The sequence below is a fragment of the Miscanthus floridulus genome, unplaced genomic scaffold (genome assembly GCF_019320115.1).
Source record: "Miscanthus floridulus cultivar M001 unplaced genomic scaffold, ASM1932011v1 os_2303_1_2, whole genome shotgun sequence".
Classification (NCBI taxonomy): domain Eukaryota; kingdom Viridiplantae; phylum Streptophyta; class Magnoliopsida; order Poales; family Poaceae; genus Miscanthus; species Miscanthus floridulus.
This window is the reverse complement of record NW_027098214.1, coordinates 21,932-40,000: the sequence shown is the minus strand read 5'-3', so window position 1 is coordinate 40,000 and position 18,069 is coordinate 21,932. Positions and strand designations below refer to the sequence as shown.

Genomic DNA, 18,069 nt, shown 5'->3' with positions numbered 1-18,069 from the left:
ATGCAAGGCTCCCTACCCACATTGGGTGTGTGGTGATTCTTTCTATTCTACATGGTATCAGAGAACTAGTTCCCTTTCTCCCTTCCTCCCGCACCCTTTCTCCACCAGCGGCTGTCTTCCCCACCAGTGGCTCTCTTCCTAGGCAACAATGTCGGCCTCCTCTGCCACTAGTGCCTCCCACTCTGTGGACTCCATCTCCGCCCCCGCCATCCTCGTCGCCCCCTACGCGACAATCTCCGTCAAATCCCATGTCCCGGTGACCTTGGAGCTGAACCACCCAAACTTCAACCAGTGGTTGCCGTTTTTCACCTCCCTCTATGGGAAATTCGGCCTCCTCCCGCACATCGACGGCACAGCGGCGGCCAGACCCACTGACCCTGCTTGGGCCATTGCGGACTCCTGTGTTCGTAGCTGGCTCCTCGGCACTGTCGGGCTCGACGTCCTCGGCCTTGCTGTGGCACTAGACCAGACCGCACGTGAGCTCTGGGTCACCATCAAGCGCCTCTTCGAGGCCAACAAGGCCCCCCGTGCCATCTTCCTAAGTCACAAGTTCCACTCCATGACCCAGGGCGACTCCTCCATCGATGAGTACTGCCAGCAGATGAAGGCCACCGCCGATGCGCTCCGCGACGTCGGTCGTACCATCACCGACCCGGAGCTCGTCCTCAGCCTCCTGCGCGGCCTCAATCCTCGCTTCGCCAGCACTGCGGACAACATCGCCGACTCGAACCCGCTGCTGGACTTCGCCACCACTCACGAGAAGCTCGTCCTCAAGGAACTTCGCCTTGCCAACGAGGGCACGGTCGCCGCCCAGACGACGTTCAACGCCACGTGCGGTCCAGCTTGCCACTCAGCCTCCGCCACCATGGGTGGTGGCTCCTCTGACGGTCGCCAGGGCGGCCACAGCGGCGGCGGCTACGGTGGCGGCAGTCGCTATAGGAAGAAGGGACGGGGCGGCCACGGCGGCGGCGGCGATCCCCAGTCTAGGGGCAGGCCGTAGGCAGCCACACCGCCCGTCGGCCCCTGGTTTTGCTATGCCCCCTGGACAGCCAGGGCGCAATAGCAGCAGTGGCACCCGCCGGCGGCGCACCCGGCCTGGCGAGGCCCCGGCGTCCTCGGCGCCCATCCTCAAGCCCATACCGCCTTCGCCCCCGCCCAGTTCTCCGACTGTGCGGCCCCTCCTCCTTCGCAGCAGACCGACAGCTGGGATCTAGCTGGCCTCGTCACTGCCCTGAACCAGATGTCCCTCTAGGGGTCCAACCCCTGGGTCCTCGACACCGGCGCCACAACTCACATGTCGCCCTCGGCTGGTATACTTCTGTCCCGTCTCCCCCCTCCTGCCTTTGGCATCACGGTTGGCAACGGCAGCACCATTCCTATCACATGCCGTGGCACCTTCTCACTGTCTTCTCCCAACTCTACTTTTCGCCTCACTAACGTTCTGGTTGCGCCGGCCCTCGTGCGCAATCTTCTTTCCGTTTGTTAATTCACACGTGACAATGATTGTTCTATTGAATTTGACGCTTTCAGTTTTTCTGTCAAGGACCAACAGACGGGGTGCATGACTCTTCGCTGCAATAGTGGTGGCGACCTCTACACCTTCCCCTCCACGCCAGCACACCACTGCAGCCTCGCCACCACCTCATCGCTATGGCACCACCGCGTTGGTCACCCCGGTCCTTCCAGCCTCGCCACTCTACAGAGCATGTCGGTCATCTACTGTAATAAGAGCCCATCATCTCTATGCCATGCCTGTCAACTTGGCAAGCATGTCTGGCTCCCATTTAGTCATTCTACCTCTGTGACCACTGCTCCCTTTGATTTAGTTCACTGTGATGTATGGATGTCCCCGGTCCTTAGCACCTCGGTTTTAAATATTATCTTGTTCTACTGGATGATTTTTCCCATTATTGCTGGTCGTTTCTGCTTCGTCACAAATCCGAGGTGCACCGCCACATAGTCGATTTCACTGCCTACGCTCAAACACAGTTTGGCGCCACACCCAAATCATTCCAAGCTGATAATGGGACCGAGTTCGTTAACCATGCTACCACCTCCTTCCTCGCTAGCCATGGCATTACGCTCTGCCTCTCGTGTCCCTATACTTCTCCACAGAATGGCAAGGCTAAACGCATGCTTTGCACCACCAATGACACTATCCGCACCATGCTCCTTTATGCGTCCATGCCACCTCCCTACTGGGCTGAGGCTCTTGCCACTGCCACTTTCCTCCTAAATAGGCGACCTTCCTCCTCCATACAAAACAATATACCCTATCAGCTTCTTCACAAAACACTCCCAGACTACTCCTCGCTTCGAGTTTTCGGATGCCTCTGCTATCCAAACCTCACTGCCACCTCCCCCCACAAACTAGCCCCTCGTTTAGCACCATGTGTCTTCCTTGGCTACCCATCCTCTCACAAGGGGTATCGCTGCCTCGACATGTCCACTCGGCGCATCATCATCTCTCGCCATGTTATTTTTGATGAATTGGTGTTCCCTTTCTCGGCAGCACCATCAGCGGCCTCCATGCCGTCTTCACTTGATTTCCTGATGTAGGGACTATCTTCCTCAACGGCACCTGCGACCACCGCTTCGTTGCTCGCTGGCCCTACGGCCCCCACCTCCAGCGTGGACGAGTCCCCGAAACTCCTAGACCCGGCTATCCTCCAGCTAGGCGCCCTGGCTCCTCCTGCGGGCGGCCCCCGGCTAGGCGGCCAGCGCTTTGACGCTGTCTACACTCGCTGTGCACGGCTTCCTACAGCGCCGACCGACCAAGCAGCAGCTCCTGTGGCCGTAGCCGTGGCACCTGCTGCACCTCCAGCACCACTGGTGCCCCCTGTTGCGCCTCCACCACCACTGGTGCCCCCTGCTGCGCCTCCAACACCACCAGCGACAGCTGTTGGCCCTGGTGCAGCAGCTCCTCGAGCTGCCGCGCGGCCTGTGACGCGCTCACAGACCTACAGTATCCACATCGTCGAGCGCTTAAGATTCTCCGCCTCCGCTACCTCGCCCCTCCCGGCGAACTATCGCAGCGCCCTCGCCGATGCCAATTGGCGCGCTGCAATGGTGGAAGAACACAAGGCGCTGATCGACAATGGCACTTGGCGCCTCGTCCCTCGCCCGCCTGGTGCGAATATCGTCACTGGAAAGTGGCTGTTCAAGCACAAGTTTCACGCCGACGGCTCCCTCGCCCGGCACAAGGTGCGCTGGGTCGTCCGTGGCTTCTCCCAGCAAGCCGACGTCGACTACGATGAGACATTCAGTCCGGTGGTCAAGCCGGCCACGATCCGCACTATCCTCAGCATCGCTATGTCTCGGGAGTGGCCTATCCGCCAGCTCGACGTGAAGAACGCCTTCCTTCACGGCCACCTCGAGGAGACGGTCTACTGCGAGCAGCTGTCCGGCTTCGTCAACCCCGCTGCCCCTGACTCTGTCTGCTTGCTGCAGAAGTCCTTGTATGGACTCAAGTAGGCGCCGCGTGCTTGGAACCAGCGCTTCACCACATTCATCCACAGCATTGGCTTCACCCCCTCCAAGTCGGATGCCTCCCTGTTCGTCTACAAGGTTGGCGATGAGCCGGCCTACCTCCTTCTCTACGTCGATGACATCATTGTCACCGCGTCGTCACCGGCCCTTCTCCAGCACGTCACCGCGCACCTCCGCTCGGAGTTCGCCATGACGGACCTCGGTGACCTGCACCACTTCCTCGGCATCTCGGTGACTCGGGACAGTCGCAGGCTGTTCCTTTCCCAGCGGCAGTGTGCTGTGGATCTTCTCCAGCGTGCCGGCATGTCTGAGTGCCACTCGACAGCTACCCCCGTGGATGCCCGGACCAAGTTGTCCGCCACAGAGGGCGCCGCGCTCGCTGACCCCTCGGAGTACAGAAGCCTTGCTGGTGCGCTCCAATACCTCACCCTGACGAGGCCGGACCTGGCCTATGCCGTCCAGTAGGTCTGCCTCTTCATGCACGACCCCCGCGAGCCGCACCTTGCGCTGATCAAGTGCATCCTGCAGTACGTCAAGGGCTCCCTATCGTCCGGCCTGCACTTGGGCACCGGTGCCATCGGCTAGCTCATTGCCTACTCTGACACTGACTGGGTCGGCTACCCTGACACGCGCCGCTCCACCTCCGGCTTCTGCGTCTACCTCGGCGACAACCTGGTGTCTTGGTCCTCCAAGCGCCAGACGACGGTGTCTCGCTCCAGTGCCGAAGCAGAGTACCGTGCAGTGGCCCATGTTGTGGCCGAGTGCTGCTGGCTGCGTCAGCTGCTCTAGGAACTCCACATCTCGATCCCGCGTGCGACGGTTGTCTACCGCGCCAACGTGAGCGCTGTCTACATGACTGCCAACCCCGTCCACCATCGCCACACGAAGCACATCGAGATCGACATTCACTTCGTCCGCGAGAAGGTTGCTCTAGGACAGTTCCGAGTTCTTCATGTTCCCTCAGCGTACCAATTCGCAGACATCATGACCAAGGGTCTACCCGTCCAGCTCTTCACTGATTTCCGGATCAGTCTGTGCGTCCGTGATTCTCCCGCTGCGACTGCGGGCGGGTATTATGATATGTATATATCAGGATCATTAGAGAGATCCCCTAGATAGGCTAGTTGCTATGTATAGCCTAGTTTCCTTACATTAGGATAGCTTCCTTGTACAGGTGATAGCCTCCTATATTTGTACTTGCCATGTGTGCCTAATTGGCCCTATATATGCAAGGCTCCCCACCCACATTGGGTGTGTGATGATTCTTTCTATTCTACAATAGTTTCCCTTCAGGTCATAATGTACAACTAGAAATATGAGGTCATTTTTCTCATTCAAACTACTCAGGTTTCTAATACAATAGTTCAGATCAGAATCAGCAGAAAGGAAGGTTGGTTGAAAGTAAAACTTGGTAAGTAAAATAAGCAAAAAGGGGAAACCAAAATATGATTGGAATATAAAGAAAAGGGGTGAACACAGTGGTAAAGCTCCCACGCAAGCTGGGGTCCAGGTTTGCAATCTCTAGGTGAGCTTACACTTATTTTGTAAGGAAGCTCATTCAAATTGAGGATTTTAAAACTAAATGCAAATCAACCACGAGTAAACAATATTTCAAAAATACTTGCAATAAATTGAAGTAGTTGTGATATTTTGAGATAAATAACAAATTAAAAGCTTTGTGAAACACACAATAGCAAACTCATGGACCGCAGTTAAATGGGGATGAAAATTGGATTGATAATTCCCAATTGTCCAACTGCCCAAAGGTTTGTTAAACAAATATGAGATGCAATAGAATATCCAATAGCATATATGTCTGATCTGAGTTCGAGAAAAACAAATGGGATAAGGTACTGAGTGAGTCCATGCGGTTAGAGCCTGCAAGCCCAATCTTTGCAGCAAAATAAACCAAAATTCCCATGAGAAGGGACAAGCACAAAGCAAGTGGTTTATCGATTCCTCCTCTTGATTTTTTTTGGAACACAATGGTAGGAGCTCTGTCTTTCAATTACGTAAGAGGGAAAGAGAGTTTGTATACAAGCAACAAAGAGAGACAGCCCAAAACGAATAGGGAGGGGGAATACAGCCACACAAAAACAGCCAACAATCTTGGGGAGGCAGCGGCTAAACATAAGCGAAAGCTCTCTTTCTTTGCTCTCTGTCTTTGATTCTTGCAGCCACCTGTAGCGCCGTTTCTGCTTCATTGTTGAAAAATCTCCTATTTCTCTCTTTCCAAATATTCGAAAATGTGTAGATCACTACCCCATTGAGCCTTCTACGCCCGGTATTAGGCACTTTCTTCTCAGCCTCCTCCCACCATGCTCTGATGTGGTGGGCTCAGCCTATTGTTGGGACTGCAGCTCAGTGAAATTCTCCCAAGAGAATAGATTTGGTCTCAAACCGCCTTTGCAAAGGGATAGCACAAGCAGAGGTGAAGGCCAGTTTCTAATGGGCCATTGCAAAGCACGCAGTGTTCTTGGTGTGTCCATCCTCTTTTTTGTAGGTTTTGTGCCGTGAGAATTTTGTCATGCAGCAGAATCCAAGTGAAAATCTTGCACTTGTTCTCCACCTGTGCTTTCCAAATTTGGTCACTACGGAAAAATCCGAAGGAGGCTTTAAATTGGATCCTGTAGGCTGAACAGTGGAGTATACACCATCCGGGGTCCATCACCAGGTGGAGTCCCGAAATCCTTGCTGCAGGTGCACGTGATTCCTCCTCTTGATCACAGAGTAGATGGGTAGATTGGCACATTTGAGGAAACAGATAATACAAGATGTTCTTATTTTCATGTTTTAGCAGTCACTCTTCCGGATCACACATTTATCATCTAATGTATTGCACCTGCAAGTTGAATATAATGGCCCTGTTCGGCTTGCTGAATCTTGGCTGAAATTGGCTGAAAAACACTGTTCTAGGCTGAATTGTTGTGAGAGAAAAACATTGTTCCGGCTGAAAAAACAAGCCGAATATGGGGTAAGCCGAACGGGGCCATGACAATTTAAAGCTTTCGGCACTCCGTGTTTGAAACTCCGACTAACCATGACAAAAATTATCCTATGAGTTTTCGTATCCAATTTACAGTCTGTTCGCTTGTTGGTTTCAGTCAGGGCTTATCAGCCATGATACGGTGTTTTACTCTCACAACAAACCAGCACTATTCGGGCTTATCAGCCCAGAAACCAACCAGCGAACGGGCTGTTAAACTGAAAACATCATCTGGGGTATTTACTAGTGTGCAGTTAACTAGGGGTAGACTTGCAAGAATGAAGAAAATATGTGTATTAGAGTTATCATGGACCTATAATTGGTGCACTTGGGAGAAGGGTAGATGGACTTAGTTATATCTCGGATCCAATGGAGTACCGCATCTGTTCACTTAAAATAAACTTCACTATTTAAGGGGAAATAAAGATAATTGTTTTATTTTTTACCTTAGCATATATGGACAAAGATGAAGGTTAGTTAGCACCAACATGTTCCATTGCCCTCATTTTATTTTGTGACTCCTTCGAAAAGAATACTGAATATAAGTATACTACCTACTTAAACTTGAAAATGTCAACCTCTTCCTTGTGCAATAGATTCACCCTAAATGTTGTCCTCACCCATCCAACAGGGATTATTCTCTTCATTAGCTATAAACTGTAAACAGAATCTTTGAATTTTCTTTATTGTCTGTTCTCACTATTGATTGAATTGTACTGCCACATTATAGAAATCTCTATAGATTTTATTTAATGATTTCTCTTGTGTGGGTCATACAAATATGGAGATAGGTGCTTAGTCAATGGAGTGGCTTATGGGCTTTATAAGCACAATTACATTTATACTAAGCAAAAAAAAAATACATTTATACAAGATGATTTTTCCGATTCTGAAATAGCATCATCACCACGAATTAAGGCCAATGTTGGTTGATTCCCTACGGAAAAACTTACATCACCAACCTTCTTTTAAAGATGCAGGTCAATAACACCAAAAACTACAGATCATAATGTTTTTGCATTTTTTTGTGAATTCTCTTTTGGTTGGATCACTGTTGCATTTACACATTTCTTCCTAATTAACATCCAGTGTTAGACTGTGATTGCAATATTTCCACTGAAGTGATGAGAACATGAGACTATAGATGATAGGATTGTGGTATCCTAACAGTATTGGTTTAGGAGGATGCATGTGGACTATACATGAAGCCCCTGTAAAGGTTGCTATCCTAACAGTATTGTGGTATCCCTTGATTAGAATAGCAACCTTTTGATACTCTTCATCTCAGATCTAGCCCCTGGAAAATTGGTTAAGGAAGTTTTACTCCCCCTAAAAATCACTAAGGTTATTTTAGCTTATTCTTGAATATAAGGATTCTTTGATCAGCTTTATGAGCCATCATACCCTTCACTATTGTATGTTTCTAATCACCTGTGGCATTACTAATTTGGAATCATTAGAAATATTTTCCAGTCAATAGTCTTTCTAACAACAAGAACTCCTTATTACTGATCCTACTCTAACTCCAACTGGGAAACTCAGCCATATCTCGATCATGCATCAGCTACAGCTTTTTAGCACAATGGTATTATCATCTCCAGACTGCAGTACTGCATATCAGCTGCGTTTGGACTTTGGGTAGATGTGCAACAAAAGAAATGGTCATTCTTTTGTGTACAGCATTAATTGTATTCTTGTTTTTTTCATCTGAAATAGCCTAATATTATTTTAATTTCAGTTTACTACAAGCTTCAAAAAATAAATTTGTTGTGAATTTTGAGAACCTATTCAAAGCATGCATAATTTCTTCTTAAACTTCAACCAAATTGCTAGCACACTATTTTCTCCTTGTCAGCTTAGCTCCAGTATGCGCAGATGTACAATAATATTTGCATCATTTTCGCATGTAAGTACATAGTTTTAGTAGAGTTGAGCCAAGGCTCATATTCTCACGTATTTTGGTTTTTGTTCTTTCTAAGTTCCTTGTATCTAATATGTCAATTAAGTACTTTTTTTTCCTAATTCTGGCCAGAAAGGTTAACTTTTTATCAATGATAAGATTCTAAGTCGATGAATAATGTGAATAATGTCAGCGATCAACTAATGTTATGCCCAACTTTTTTTAAGAAATATTATTATTTTCTTACTGTTTGCTTCATTCTGCAGCCTCCAGAAAACAATTGACCGCTATAGGACGTACACAAGGGAAAATGTCAATAACAAGACTGTTCAACAAGATATACGGGTGAAGTTCTCACTGTATAGTATGTATGACCTACCTGGTTTTGATCATGACAGATAGAGTTAGTACTACTACTTATATGAATATCTGAAGTGATTGACGGCTATTTTTCTTGTTTTTATATCAATGAGATGTTTTTTATTCGGAAGATACTTAATTTGCTCATTGTTTCAGATTCTATTACTTTTCATGTGGCTGATGTATCTACTAAACACATCTTTTGACTATTGCATCTTCACTTAAATACAGCAAACCTGAAAGTGAATTTACATGACAGTTTTTATATATATAAACCGCAACGAAGGTGCTGACACGCTTAATTGAAAAGTAAGGAATAAGGTCAATATTTTGACCTGAATACTTTTACCTCCAAGGCATTAAAGTAATGTTATACAGCATCACTTCAAAACATGGGTAGAATAATCTTCTTGCGGTTAGGCCAGTGTTCACAATATAAAATGGAACTTGCAGTAAATATTTGGGGGCTTACTCTCATGACAGAATGTATCTGATTGCGCACTTATCTTTTACCATTCAATCATCTGAAAGTGCAGCAAGTCAAAGCAGATGCCGTAAGCTTGGCAAATAGACTCGAAGCCCTTGAAAAGACCAAACGGTAAGTAATCATGTATTTTACTAAAGATTAATGACATTCCTCGGAGCAAAAAGGCCAGCCATTCATTGTCTTTACATGAGTTGCAGAAAGTTCTTGGGTGAAAATTTAGAAGAATGCTCCATTGAAGAACTGCACAATTTGGAGGTTAAACTGGCGAAGAGTCTTCACGTCATCAGAGGAAAGAGGGTTAGTTAATGCTAGACCTGCCACATAAACCCTAGTCTCTGAAATTACTGCATAGACGATAACAAAGATACTGTTGTTCGCCCAAGTTGATATGCATCCTACTTTTGTTTTGACAGACACAACTGCTGGAGCAGCAGATAGCCAAGCTGAAGGAGAAGGTAACATAGCGCATAGGCCCAGAGTATCCTGAAACTCTACAGTGACCCATTCCCTGACCTCTGCTGTTTCTTACTTCTACCACTTCCAGGAGCGGACCCTGCTCAAAGACAACAAAGAATTGCGCGATAAGGTAAATGAAACGAACCACCTGGTAGTCTGGTACCCAAACAGCATTGCAAGCTGCAGAGAACGCATGTACAGTGTGTTGGTTGAGCTTCCGCTGCGCAGCAGAGTTCGGGGCCTTTTCTCAACTCTGGTGTTGGAAAATGCCCTCGTAATGATATGCGCAACTCCTGAAATAAACTCTTAATGATAGGAACAACTGCTAGAGAACGCATGTGACTTAGGTTATGTACATACATGATGGCTGGGTAGTCCACTTTCAGGAGTTGAGTTTTTTCTTTAACATCGCAAACTGCAAATTAAATTCTTAACATAATATGGGCAAGAAAGACAATCTCAGAGCCATCATGTGTGTACATAACCTAAACAAGTCATGTGTTGCTTGCTTTTTGTAAAAGTTAACCTGCTGTTCTTATCGCTGCAGCAGCGCAACCTCCAGCCTCCACTGGAGGCGCCACCAGTCCTGAACCGCTGTCTCCCTCCTTGGCCGCTTAACCTGCCGGCGCCACCGAGCAATGACGACATGGACGTGGAGACGGAGCTGTACATAGGATTACCCGGCAGGGAGCGCTCCTCCAACCGGGACTCTGGTTGAACCACGGATTTTTCAGGTCGGCTAAAAGAAATAAGCTCTCTGAAAGCATCAAAGGGCACTGGCCAATGGTTTTACTTGCAACTTGTATACAAAGTTGTGCTTGAAAAGTAAAAAAAAAAATCTGTAGTATGTGGATCAAAGAAACGGCTGGTAGCTAGCTGCAAACCTACACAAGCCTTTGCTCTGTTCGCACGGCTGATAAGCCATGGTTGAAAGTATTGTTGGCTGATTTATTGTGAGAGAAAAATATTGTTCGCTGGTTGAAAAAATACGGTTTATAAGCCAAGCGCAGAGCGCTTACTGGGGCCTGAAAATCTCTCTCTAGATACGATTCATAGCGCTAAAAGCAGGCTAGGGATAGGGCCACGTCGTCCACTAAACCCGCTAATCCGTCAGATCTGGCTAAGACTCAATATGGAACGTCCGATCGTGCATAGGTCGGTCCCAAACTGCTCGTCATTCACCCGGTAGCGTGTGGCGTGCCCGTTAGGCCGTTAACGACCCATCGCCTCGTCTCGCTCCTTCTCGAATTCCCCATCGGGCTCGTCCAAGACCTGCAATAGCGCCGCCGTCGCCCCTCCGTTCCGTGCTTCCCGTCGGTCCGCCTGTGCTCCGTCCGCGAACCCGGCTGGCGTGGGCGTGGCGGCCCCCGGAGAACCACCACATCATGGGTGATGGGTGCGGCCCTCGCCCTCCGGCGAGGCGGGCACGGCCATTAACGCCGCTCGACGGCCACACGCCGCCGCCGCTCCGTCCCCCTCACCACCTCCGCGATAGTCACAGTCGCTGTTGCTTCCTCCCCCTCGGCCCCTCCCCCTCTCAGATTGTCACGCCCCGAGATGCCCACTGCACTTCTTCTCGAGAACGATCACGGCGAATGACCTGCTGTTGAGCGCGACAAGTGCCAGCTCTAGAGCCGCAAGGGGGCTGCGGCCAGCGCCGCTTGGCGATGCGGAAGTCAGTGTCGCCGCCTCCTGTGACCCTCTCGTGCCGCTGCAAGCCCCGGCTTGCTCGCTGCCTCGCTGGCGTTGCGCCAATCGCATTTGTGCCTGACACCTACAGTGGAGACCATGGTGGTTACTAACTATGCAGTACGCACACCATGTGCTCGATGATTTGCCTCTGTAACAGTTTTGGTTAGTGGTCAAATAACCATGCTTAGGTCTGTGCAGAGAGAAGAATGAAGTGGATATGTCTGCTAGTCAACAGGGAGTCCTACATGTTGAAAAAAGCAGACAAACTGCACCTATACAATCCTCGAATGTAAGCATGCTCGAACGCTGAATTTAATTTTTTAAAACAATAGTCTTTGCAGGCTACAAATACCTTGATTCCTTGAACATAATACTTCAGAGCTGTTACGCATCAAGAAAGTTCAGAGCAATCCCATGATTATTTTATCCCCTGCGATTAAGCTCACTATATGTGTTTGTGACACGGTATATCCTGATGCAATTGTACTTCTCACCAACCATAAATTTCTTGGCCAAGGTAAGTACCACCAGCTGTAGCTTTAGAATGGTTTGCCTCTGCATAGGCATTGTCTACCATTGATGAATGATGGTATATATATTCAGTTCATTTGGGACGATGGTGGCAATCAAACTGGTGTACTTTCTGTGCAAGACAACAATGATGTACCAAAGGCTGAAACCCTTCGTGCTTTCTGTGCCAGTAAGCTTTGTACCTTGTATCCTTCCATTTCAATTACTGGGGCGTGGATTCAATGGATGTTGCTGATGTCTAAATCCCTTGTCACCTTGCACAGATGAGTGAAGGTGCCAAATTAATTTGTCTGACCATAGTCTGCTACAAAACCAGATTTACCGCATTTTATTGAGAATAGCATGTCCTGATGTCAGCATGCAAAAGAATTAAAAATTTACTCATTTAGTTCCACATTACAATTCAAGACTTCAAATGTTCCTCCATTTGACATAGAAACTAACTTTAGCATGCCTGTAATAATAAAATGAAATTAGTCTGCGTTTCGGGAACAGTGACTGCTATGCATTTTCTTCCATGCACAAACGCCATGTTGCACGCAAATCCGATGCATGCATCTCTATATGTATATGATTCCAATATTTTTTCCAACCTATCACCGTATGCTCCAACTCAATATTAAAATTGTCTGTCTCCTTACCAGACCAGAGAGAAAATCTTAATCAAACAGCTGCCTGAAAGAGTATTTCAACTTTCAAGACATGTTGATGACAAGGCAAGTAAATGATACCGTTATACTGAATTTAGCAAAAATTCTAATAAATATTAATAACAATATGTAAAAATAGTTTATCTCTACAATTTCTTGATATTTATCTGTCAATAGGAGGAGGATGCCGCTCCAACGACACTAAGCTAAAAAAAAGGACAAAAGCATCAGCAAAATCTCTGCGTGTATCTGGTTCAGATGCTTGCAGCTGTGATTTGGCCTGTGTATGGCAGTACAAACACTACTAGGGTAACAAAAAACATACGCTGCAACAGCAATTTCTTCGAATTTCTTATAGTTCAACAAATATTAATTTCTATCAATTTTACAGTGTGCTCAATGATGCTTCGGAAACACAGACCAGAGCAATGAGGACATCACAAAAAAAAGTTTCAGCTATTGTTGAAGCACACCGTGTAATAAAGCTAGGCAGCTATTATCCAACAGACCATGAGACAACGAGCAAGAAACCCCTTTTTGTTAGAAAATATACTATATTATTGGGAGGAGCATCATATATGTATATATTGTCTTATCTATAATATCAAGAAATCTCTTTTTTAAATGATTGCCAATGCCAAAATTAAAAAAAAAATATGTATATACTCTCTTATCCATAATATTGATTGCCAATGCCAAAATTAAAAAAAATACTTTAGAAACAACATGCTTTAAACAATCCTATCTGTCTCATAGGGGAGGCAACGGAGGCATATCGCTTGTCACCATATATGGACATGACCCAACAGGCCAACCTAATTTTTTACAATTTGACCCTTTTTTAAGAAAATTTATAGTTTGGTTCCATTGGGAGACTTAAACTCATCTTTAGGACCCTAGGGGGTCGGCGTCATGACTCATGGCACCGAGGTAACACGTCTCGGCGCCACAGACCTTGGCTTCGAGGTGTCTGGCCATGCACAGCAGGGCATCCTAGGTGGCGTTCGCGTGGTCCGGTACCTCGGCGTCAGAACACATGGCGTCGAGCTCGGCACCATGTATTCTGGCGCCGAGCATGGATTCAAAACCTACGGCTAAGTTTCCCTTGCCGAGGTTGCTCTCATTTCTTCCTCCTCCCTCTCGGTTTCTTTCTCTCCCTAACCCACCCAATCTCTTGAATCGACGAATTTCACCTTGGATACTTGGATTTGATCCATACATCTTCACGAGCAAGGTATCCCCTCTCTCTCCCCTTGCCAAAAGGAAGAACATAGACAGACAGATTGCAAGGACTGCTGTGCCTTGCCAAGCCGTCGATGAACACCCAGCAAAGTCAAAAAGGCTAGAGAGAAAGTGTGGCCGGTAACAAGCACCTGCCTTTTCATAGCATGGTAACAGAAATTAAAAATGAAAGCTCTGTCACGTTAACCTCAAAACTGACTAGTCATGAAAACTGAAAAGTACATGACTGAGCTCAGATTGTTTTTTTATATATATGCTGCTTGACTGTGTCGATTATCTCAGAGCTTGCTTAGCTATAAGCCTGTTCTATATTGCTACAGCTTCTTTTTTTTTTTTGAAAGATTGCTGCAGCTAATAGTTGTTATGGTACCTTTGCAACTACTTAATTTAACTGTACAAGTTAGCTTTGTGTGAAGTATAATACTTGAGATATTCCAAGGCACTTTTCAACTGAAAGTCAAATGCCAAAAGAACTCATAATTTATTACTAAAAGTTCTGAGCTGTGGATGTTATCCTTGTGATAAAGTATATATTAACCAGTAGGGGACTATCCCTTCTGTTTCAAAGTTCTACGAGTTAGCTAGGTGATGAGGTGTAGTGCCAAAGTTCAGGAAGCAATTACAGGGAAGGGCCCTCAGGCATTTTCATGTGAATTTGTGATGAAATCAGGGGGTTGAATATCGAGTCCATTACATGTTAGTTAATAATGCATTCTTCTGTGATGCCCTTTCCCAATGATTGTTAAAATAGTTATCGGCTATGAAATATCACATGCACACATGGTATAAATTTCTATTTCTATATTAAGAGAAAAAGATAAACTAAGAAATCTTTATTAAGAGCAGCAAATTTGCATCAGCCTCACTGAAGAACCTAAGCACCTAAGTCTATGAATGTTATTTAAATGATGGGGTTATAGTTGATATTACCACTCGGTCCTAGGATCGGCGCAAGCTCCACCTGTGTCCCGGCCCTCGTCGCAAGATCGTAAGACGTTTGTTCATCGTCGGAGGACTCAATGTCGGCAGTCTATTTGGGTCCATTGCACCTTCAGCTTGGTCCTTGTTGCCTGTCTGTACCAAGATAGGTACGCACTGAAGTTCTCGTTCGTGTGGGGCAGGCAACCCACGGCGAACCTGGAACGATACAACGTCAAGTCTAGCCCTCTCAAGGAGAGGAGTGTTCCAGTCGTCGTACCACATGTCCTCAAACTTATCATGGGTTCGAGGACGAAGAGGGTACAGTTCCTGCAAAGAATAGAAATTATTAGATTAATTCATGAACACAAGTACATGTGCAGAGGAAAAATAACAAGCAGAAGTAAAGTCGTTACCTCCCCCTTCGCGATGAGTCGTCCTCGGTGGTTCTTCCTCGTAGTATGGCTCTAGCAGGTGGAACGACTGCATCCTACAAAATATAATGAGAAAGTACTGATTAGTTTTATATGAACAAATAAATAACTTTTTGGTAGTAGTAAACATGCATGTGAAACATTAGTTATTTTCACCTGACTAAGCGGCCAATGGCATGTACGTGAATTATGCCCAAGTCTACCACATTTGTCACATTGGTTCTGCTCGGAGCCAGTAAGAAAGGGGGTTGCTCTCCCTCACCTCGTTCTACCGGAAACCTGGTCCATGATCCATCTTGTGCCTCGTCCTCTTTCGGGTTCCACATTTGTCCCAACGTGTACCTAGATCCGCAATGTATTTCGGCCCAGTGTAAGGTGGCCACTGACCCTCGTCTAGGAAAGGCTCGAAACGGGGAGACCAAGTCTGTACAAGGCTGTCAACACTGAACTCCCATTGTATCTGGGTCTCGTAGGCAAAGTTACGATGCTGAGATGCTGCAACATAATGAGAACAAGGAAAGTGGTACTGCCTAGTTTTCCCACATCGGCATGAGAAATTACTAAGTACCACAATATAACTCCTTGATGTCTGGACCTCACCATCGGACGTTGTACCACCCCTTTCTATGACCTGGTACTTGCCGGTGCTGTGGTCAAAGCAATCGACGTCATGTGTGGCAGCCCTTTCCTTTGCCTTGTCAAGATGCTTCTTAGGTTTAGATACCCATTTCTGATTATTACTCTGTAGCGCCATTGCTTGAGCGTGTCTCTCGTTAAACCATGCAACTAGCCTATAAAAGGTGAATGATACAATGGCATTGCCGGGCATGGCACGTATACCCTTGAGTACACTATTAAATGACTCCGCCATGTTGCTAGTCTAAAACTCGTACCTCCATCCACCAACGTCGTTGGCTCTTGTCCATTTCTCAGGTTCTCTCATCAATCCTCTCAACCACTGCCTACCTTCTGCATTTGATGCCATTTTTAGCCACTCCAACTTCTCCTCGAATAACGACACCTCAAGCATGCGAGCAATCTCCTCGAATAGAGGAAAGTTGTCCTTCGTACCATCCTTCCAAAGTAAATTCTTAGCAAGGTGTCGAGTGCACCAACGGTGGTGCAAAGGTGCATACCCCGGAATCTACTCCTATACGGCACTGAGTATGCCCTAGTGTCTATCAGATATGACACCTACCTCCGTATGAGGGCCAACGACATGGATCCTAACAAGCCACAAGGACCATCTCCAGCTATCTTTGTTCTCCCTCTCCACCAAAGCGAAAGCCAAAGGAACTAATACGTTATCTGCGTCACACGAAATGGCTACCAAAAGTGTGTCCATGTACTTGCCAAGCAGAAAAGTACCATCAATGGATAACACTAGATGACAGTGCCTGAAGGCCTCGACGCACTGGGGAAAGCACCAGAATGCACGAAAGAATATCTGCCTCCCATCCTTCCATTCATTCCGGCTTCGGGATATACACGTAATGCATGCCTGGATTTGCTGCTTTCATTGCATTGAATATTGTAGGCAACTACTCGTACCCCTCCTCCCAGTCCCCATATATCATCTTCTCGGCCCATTGCTTTGCCCTTCATGCTTTCCCATGCTTTATGTCATACTTAAATATCTCCTTAGTCATCTCCATAATTGTCCTAACCTTCAAGTTAGGCTGACCCTTCAAAGTTGTGTATAACTTTCTAGGCAATGAGGGTAGAGGTCAACTGTCTATGCTTCTATTTTAGATCTGTCTGGGCACAAGTGTGTGGACCTACAATTTTGGTGATCTTGAATTTCTCTGTGGCCTTTTGTTTGCGAGCACAGACCCTCCAATTGCAATCTGTCATCTCGCACACCACCAGTGTAATGGCGCTCCACAGTAGGAGTGTCCTCACCTTGAATGGTCTCTTACGCCTCACAGGAATATTCCATGTAGCCACCTTCTTAAGGTGGGCAAGTCCTTAAAGACCACGCCCTTTCTGAATTTTCACGCTGTTATCAGCCTCAGGAGCCTCTAGCAGCTCGTCATCTCTTCCTTCTCCATAAGCATGTTGAGAATGACTAAGGTTGTTGAATTCATGAACCAGTGGATCACGATCAGGACACAAGCGTCTGATGAGCTCTATTTTTTATTCGCTCAAAGCTGCAACTGGGTGGTCATCATTAGAATCAACGGCCCTTGCTGTGCCATAAGGCTCCTCATCATCCAGTAATATCAACATCTACACTGTTAGAGGCCATAAACCCTGGGTCCATGTTGGTTGATGGAGGAACAGGAGCACAACTATCATTATCAGGATTGTCATCCTGCATTTAAAGCATAAATATGGATAGCACTGAGACAAAGGAATGGAATGAACAAAGAATAAGGAAAGCCAAAGTGTTACCAAATCACTTACTAGGATGATTCTGGGTCAAAGGGATCTTCCGAGGGGCACCTACAACATCATCAGTTCCACATTCTACACGAACACTAGGACATACACCAATCTCATTGGGGGCGGATTGAGCATCGGGCACCACAACCGCATGTTCCACATCCACCTCACGGTTGGGTAACAGAAGCTCAGAGGGTGCCAGATTCTCTAGTACTGGTGACAACCCATGAGGGGATGAATAAACATTAGGGGGTGAATACCCATGAGGGGTGGGATCATTGGACAACTTCCGCACAACCAAATCCAAACATTGAAACTCATTCTTCATGACAGTTTTGACATGTTTGTCCCATTGAGCCTCTGATGCAATTGGGACCAAGCGCCTCAAAATTGTCTCTGACCTGCCATGGTGAAGTACCCCCTCAACTAAGATGACATCTTTATTTGAATTGCATTTAAGCTCATCACGAGCCCTACCAAACAACTCACAAAATAATGGCCGATCATCGAATATCACTGGCACCCTTTACATTCCAACA

The 18,069-nt window shown here is 46.8% G+C and overlaps 1 protein-coding gene and 1 long non-coding RNA gene across 2 annotated transcripts; both read left to right on the top strand.

The window, feature by feature from the left end:
• Nucleotides 1-4,341: 4,341 nt before the first annotated feature.
• Nucleotides 4,342-10,625, top strand: LOC136534783 (MADS-box transcription factor 56-like). Its single transcript, XM_066527152.1, has 7 exons — nt 4,342-4,571; nt 8,603-8,720; nt 9,272-9,333; nt 9,420-9,519; nt 9,636-9,677; nt 9,767-9,808; nt 10,226-10,625. The coding sequence occupies exons 1-7, from the start codon at nt 4,342-4,344 to the stop codon at nt 10,394-10,396; spliced, it is 765 nt and encodes a 254-aa protein (XP_066383249.1). The 3' UTR covers nt 10,397-10,625.
• A 968-nt stretch (nt 10,626-11,593) lies between these two features.
• LOC136534782 (uncharacterized) lies at nt 11,594-13,115 on the top strand. Its single transcript, XR_010778805.1, has 6 exons — nt 11,594-11,659; nt 11,750-11,887; nt 11,974-12,070; nt 12,546-12,617; nt 12,729-12,860; nt 12,943-13,115. It is a non-coding gene; the product is annotated as an uncharacterized lncRNA (long non-coding RNA).
• Nucleotides 13,116-18,069: the final 4,954 nt, after the last annotated feature.

Coding starts and splice junctions, on each gene's coding strand:
- LOC136534783 (XM_066527152.1), top strand. CDS start 4,342: ATGACTGCCAACCCCGTCCACCATCGCCACACGAAGCACATCGAGATC. Junction 9,334..9,419: donor GCCCTTGAAAAGACCAAACG/GTAAGTAATCAT, acceptor CATGAGTTGCAG/AAAGTTCTTGGGTGAAAATT. Junction 9,520..9,635: donor ACGTCATCAGAGGAAAGAGG/GTTAGTTAATGC, acceptor TTGTTTTGACAG/ACACAACTGCTGGAGCAGCA.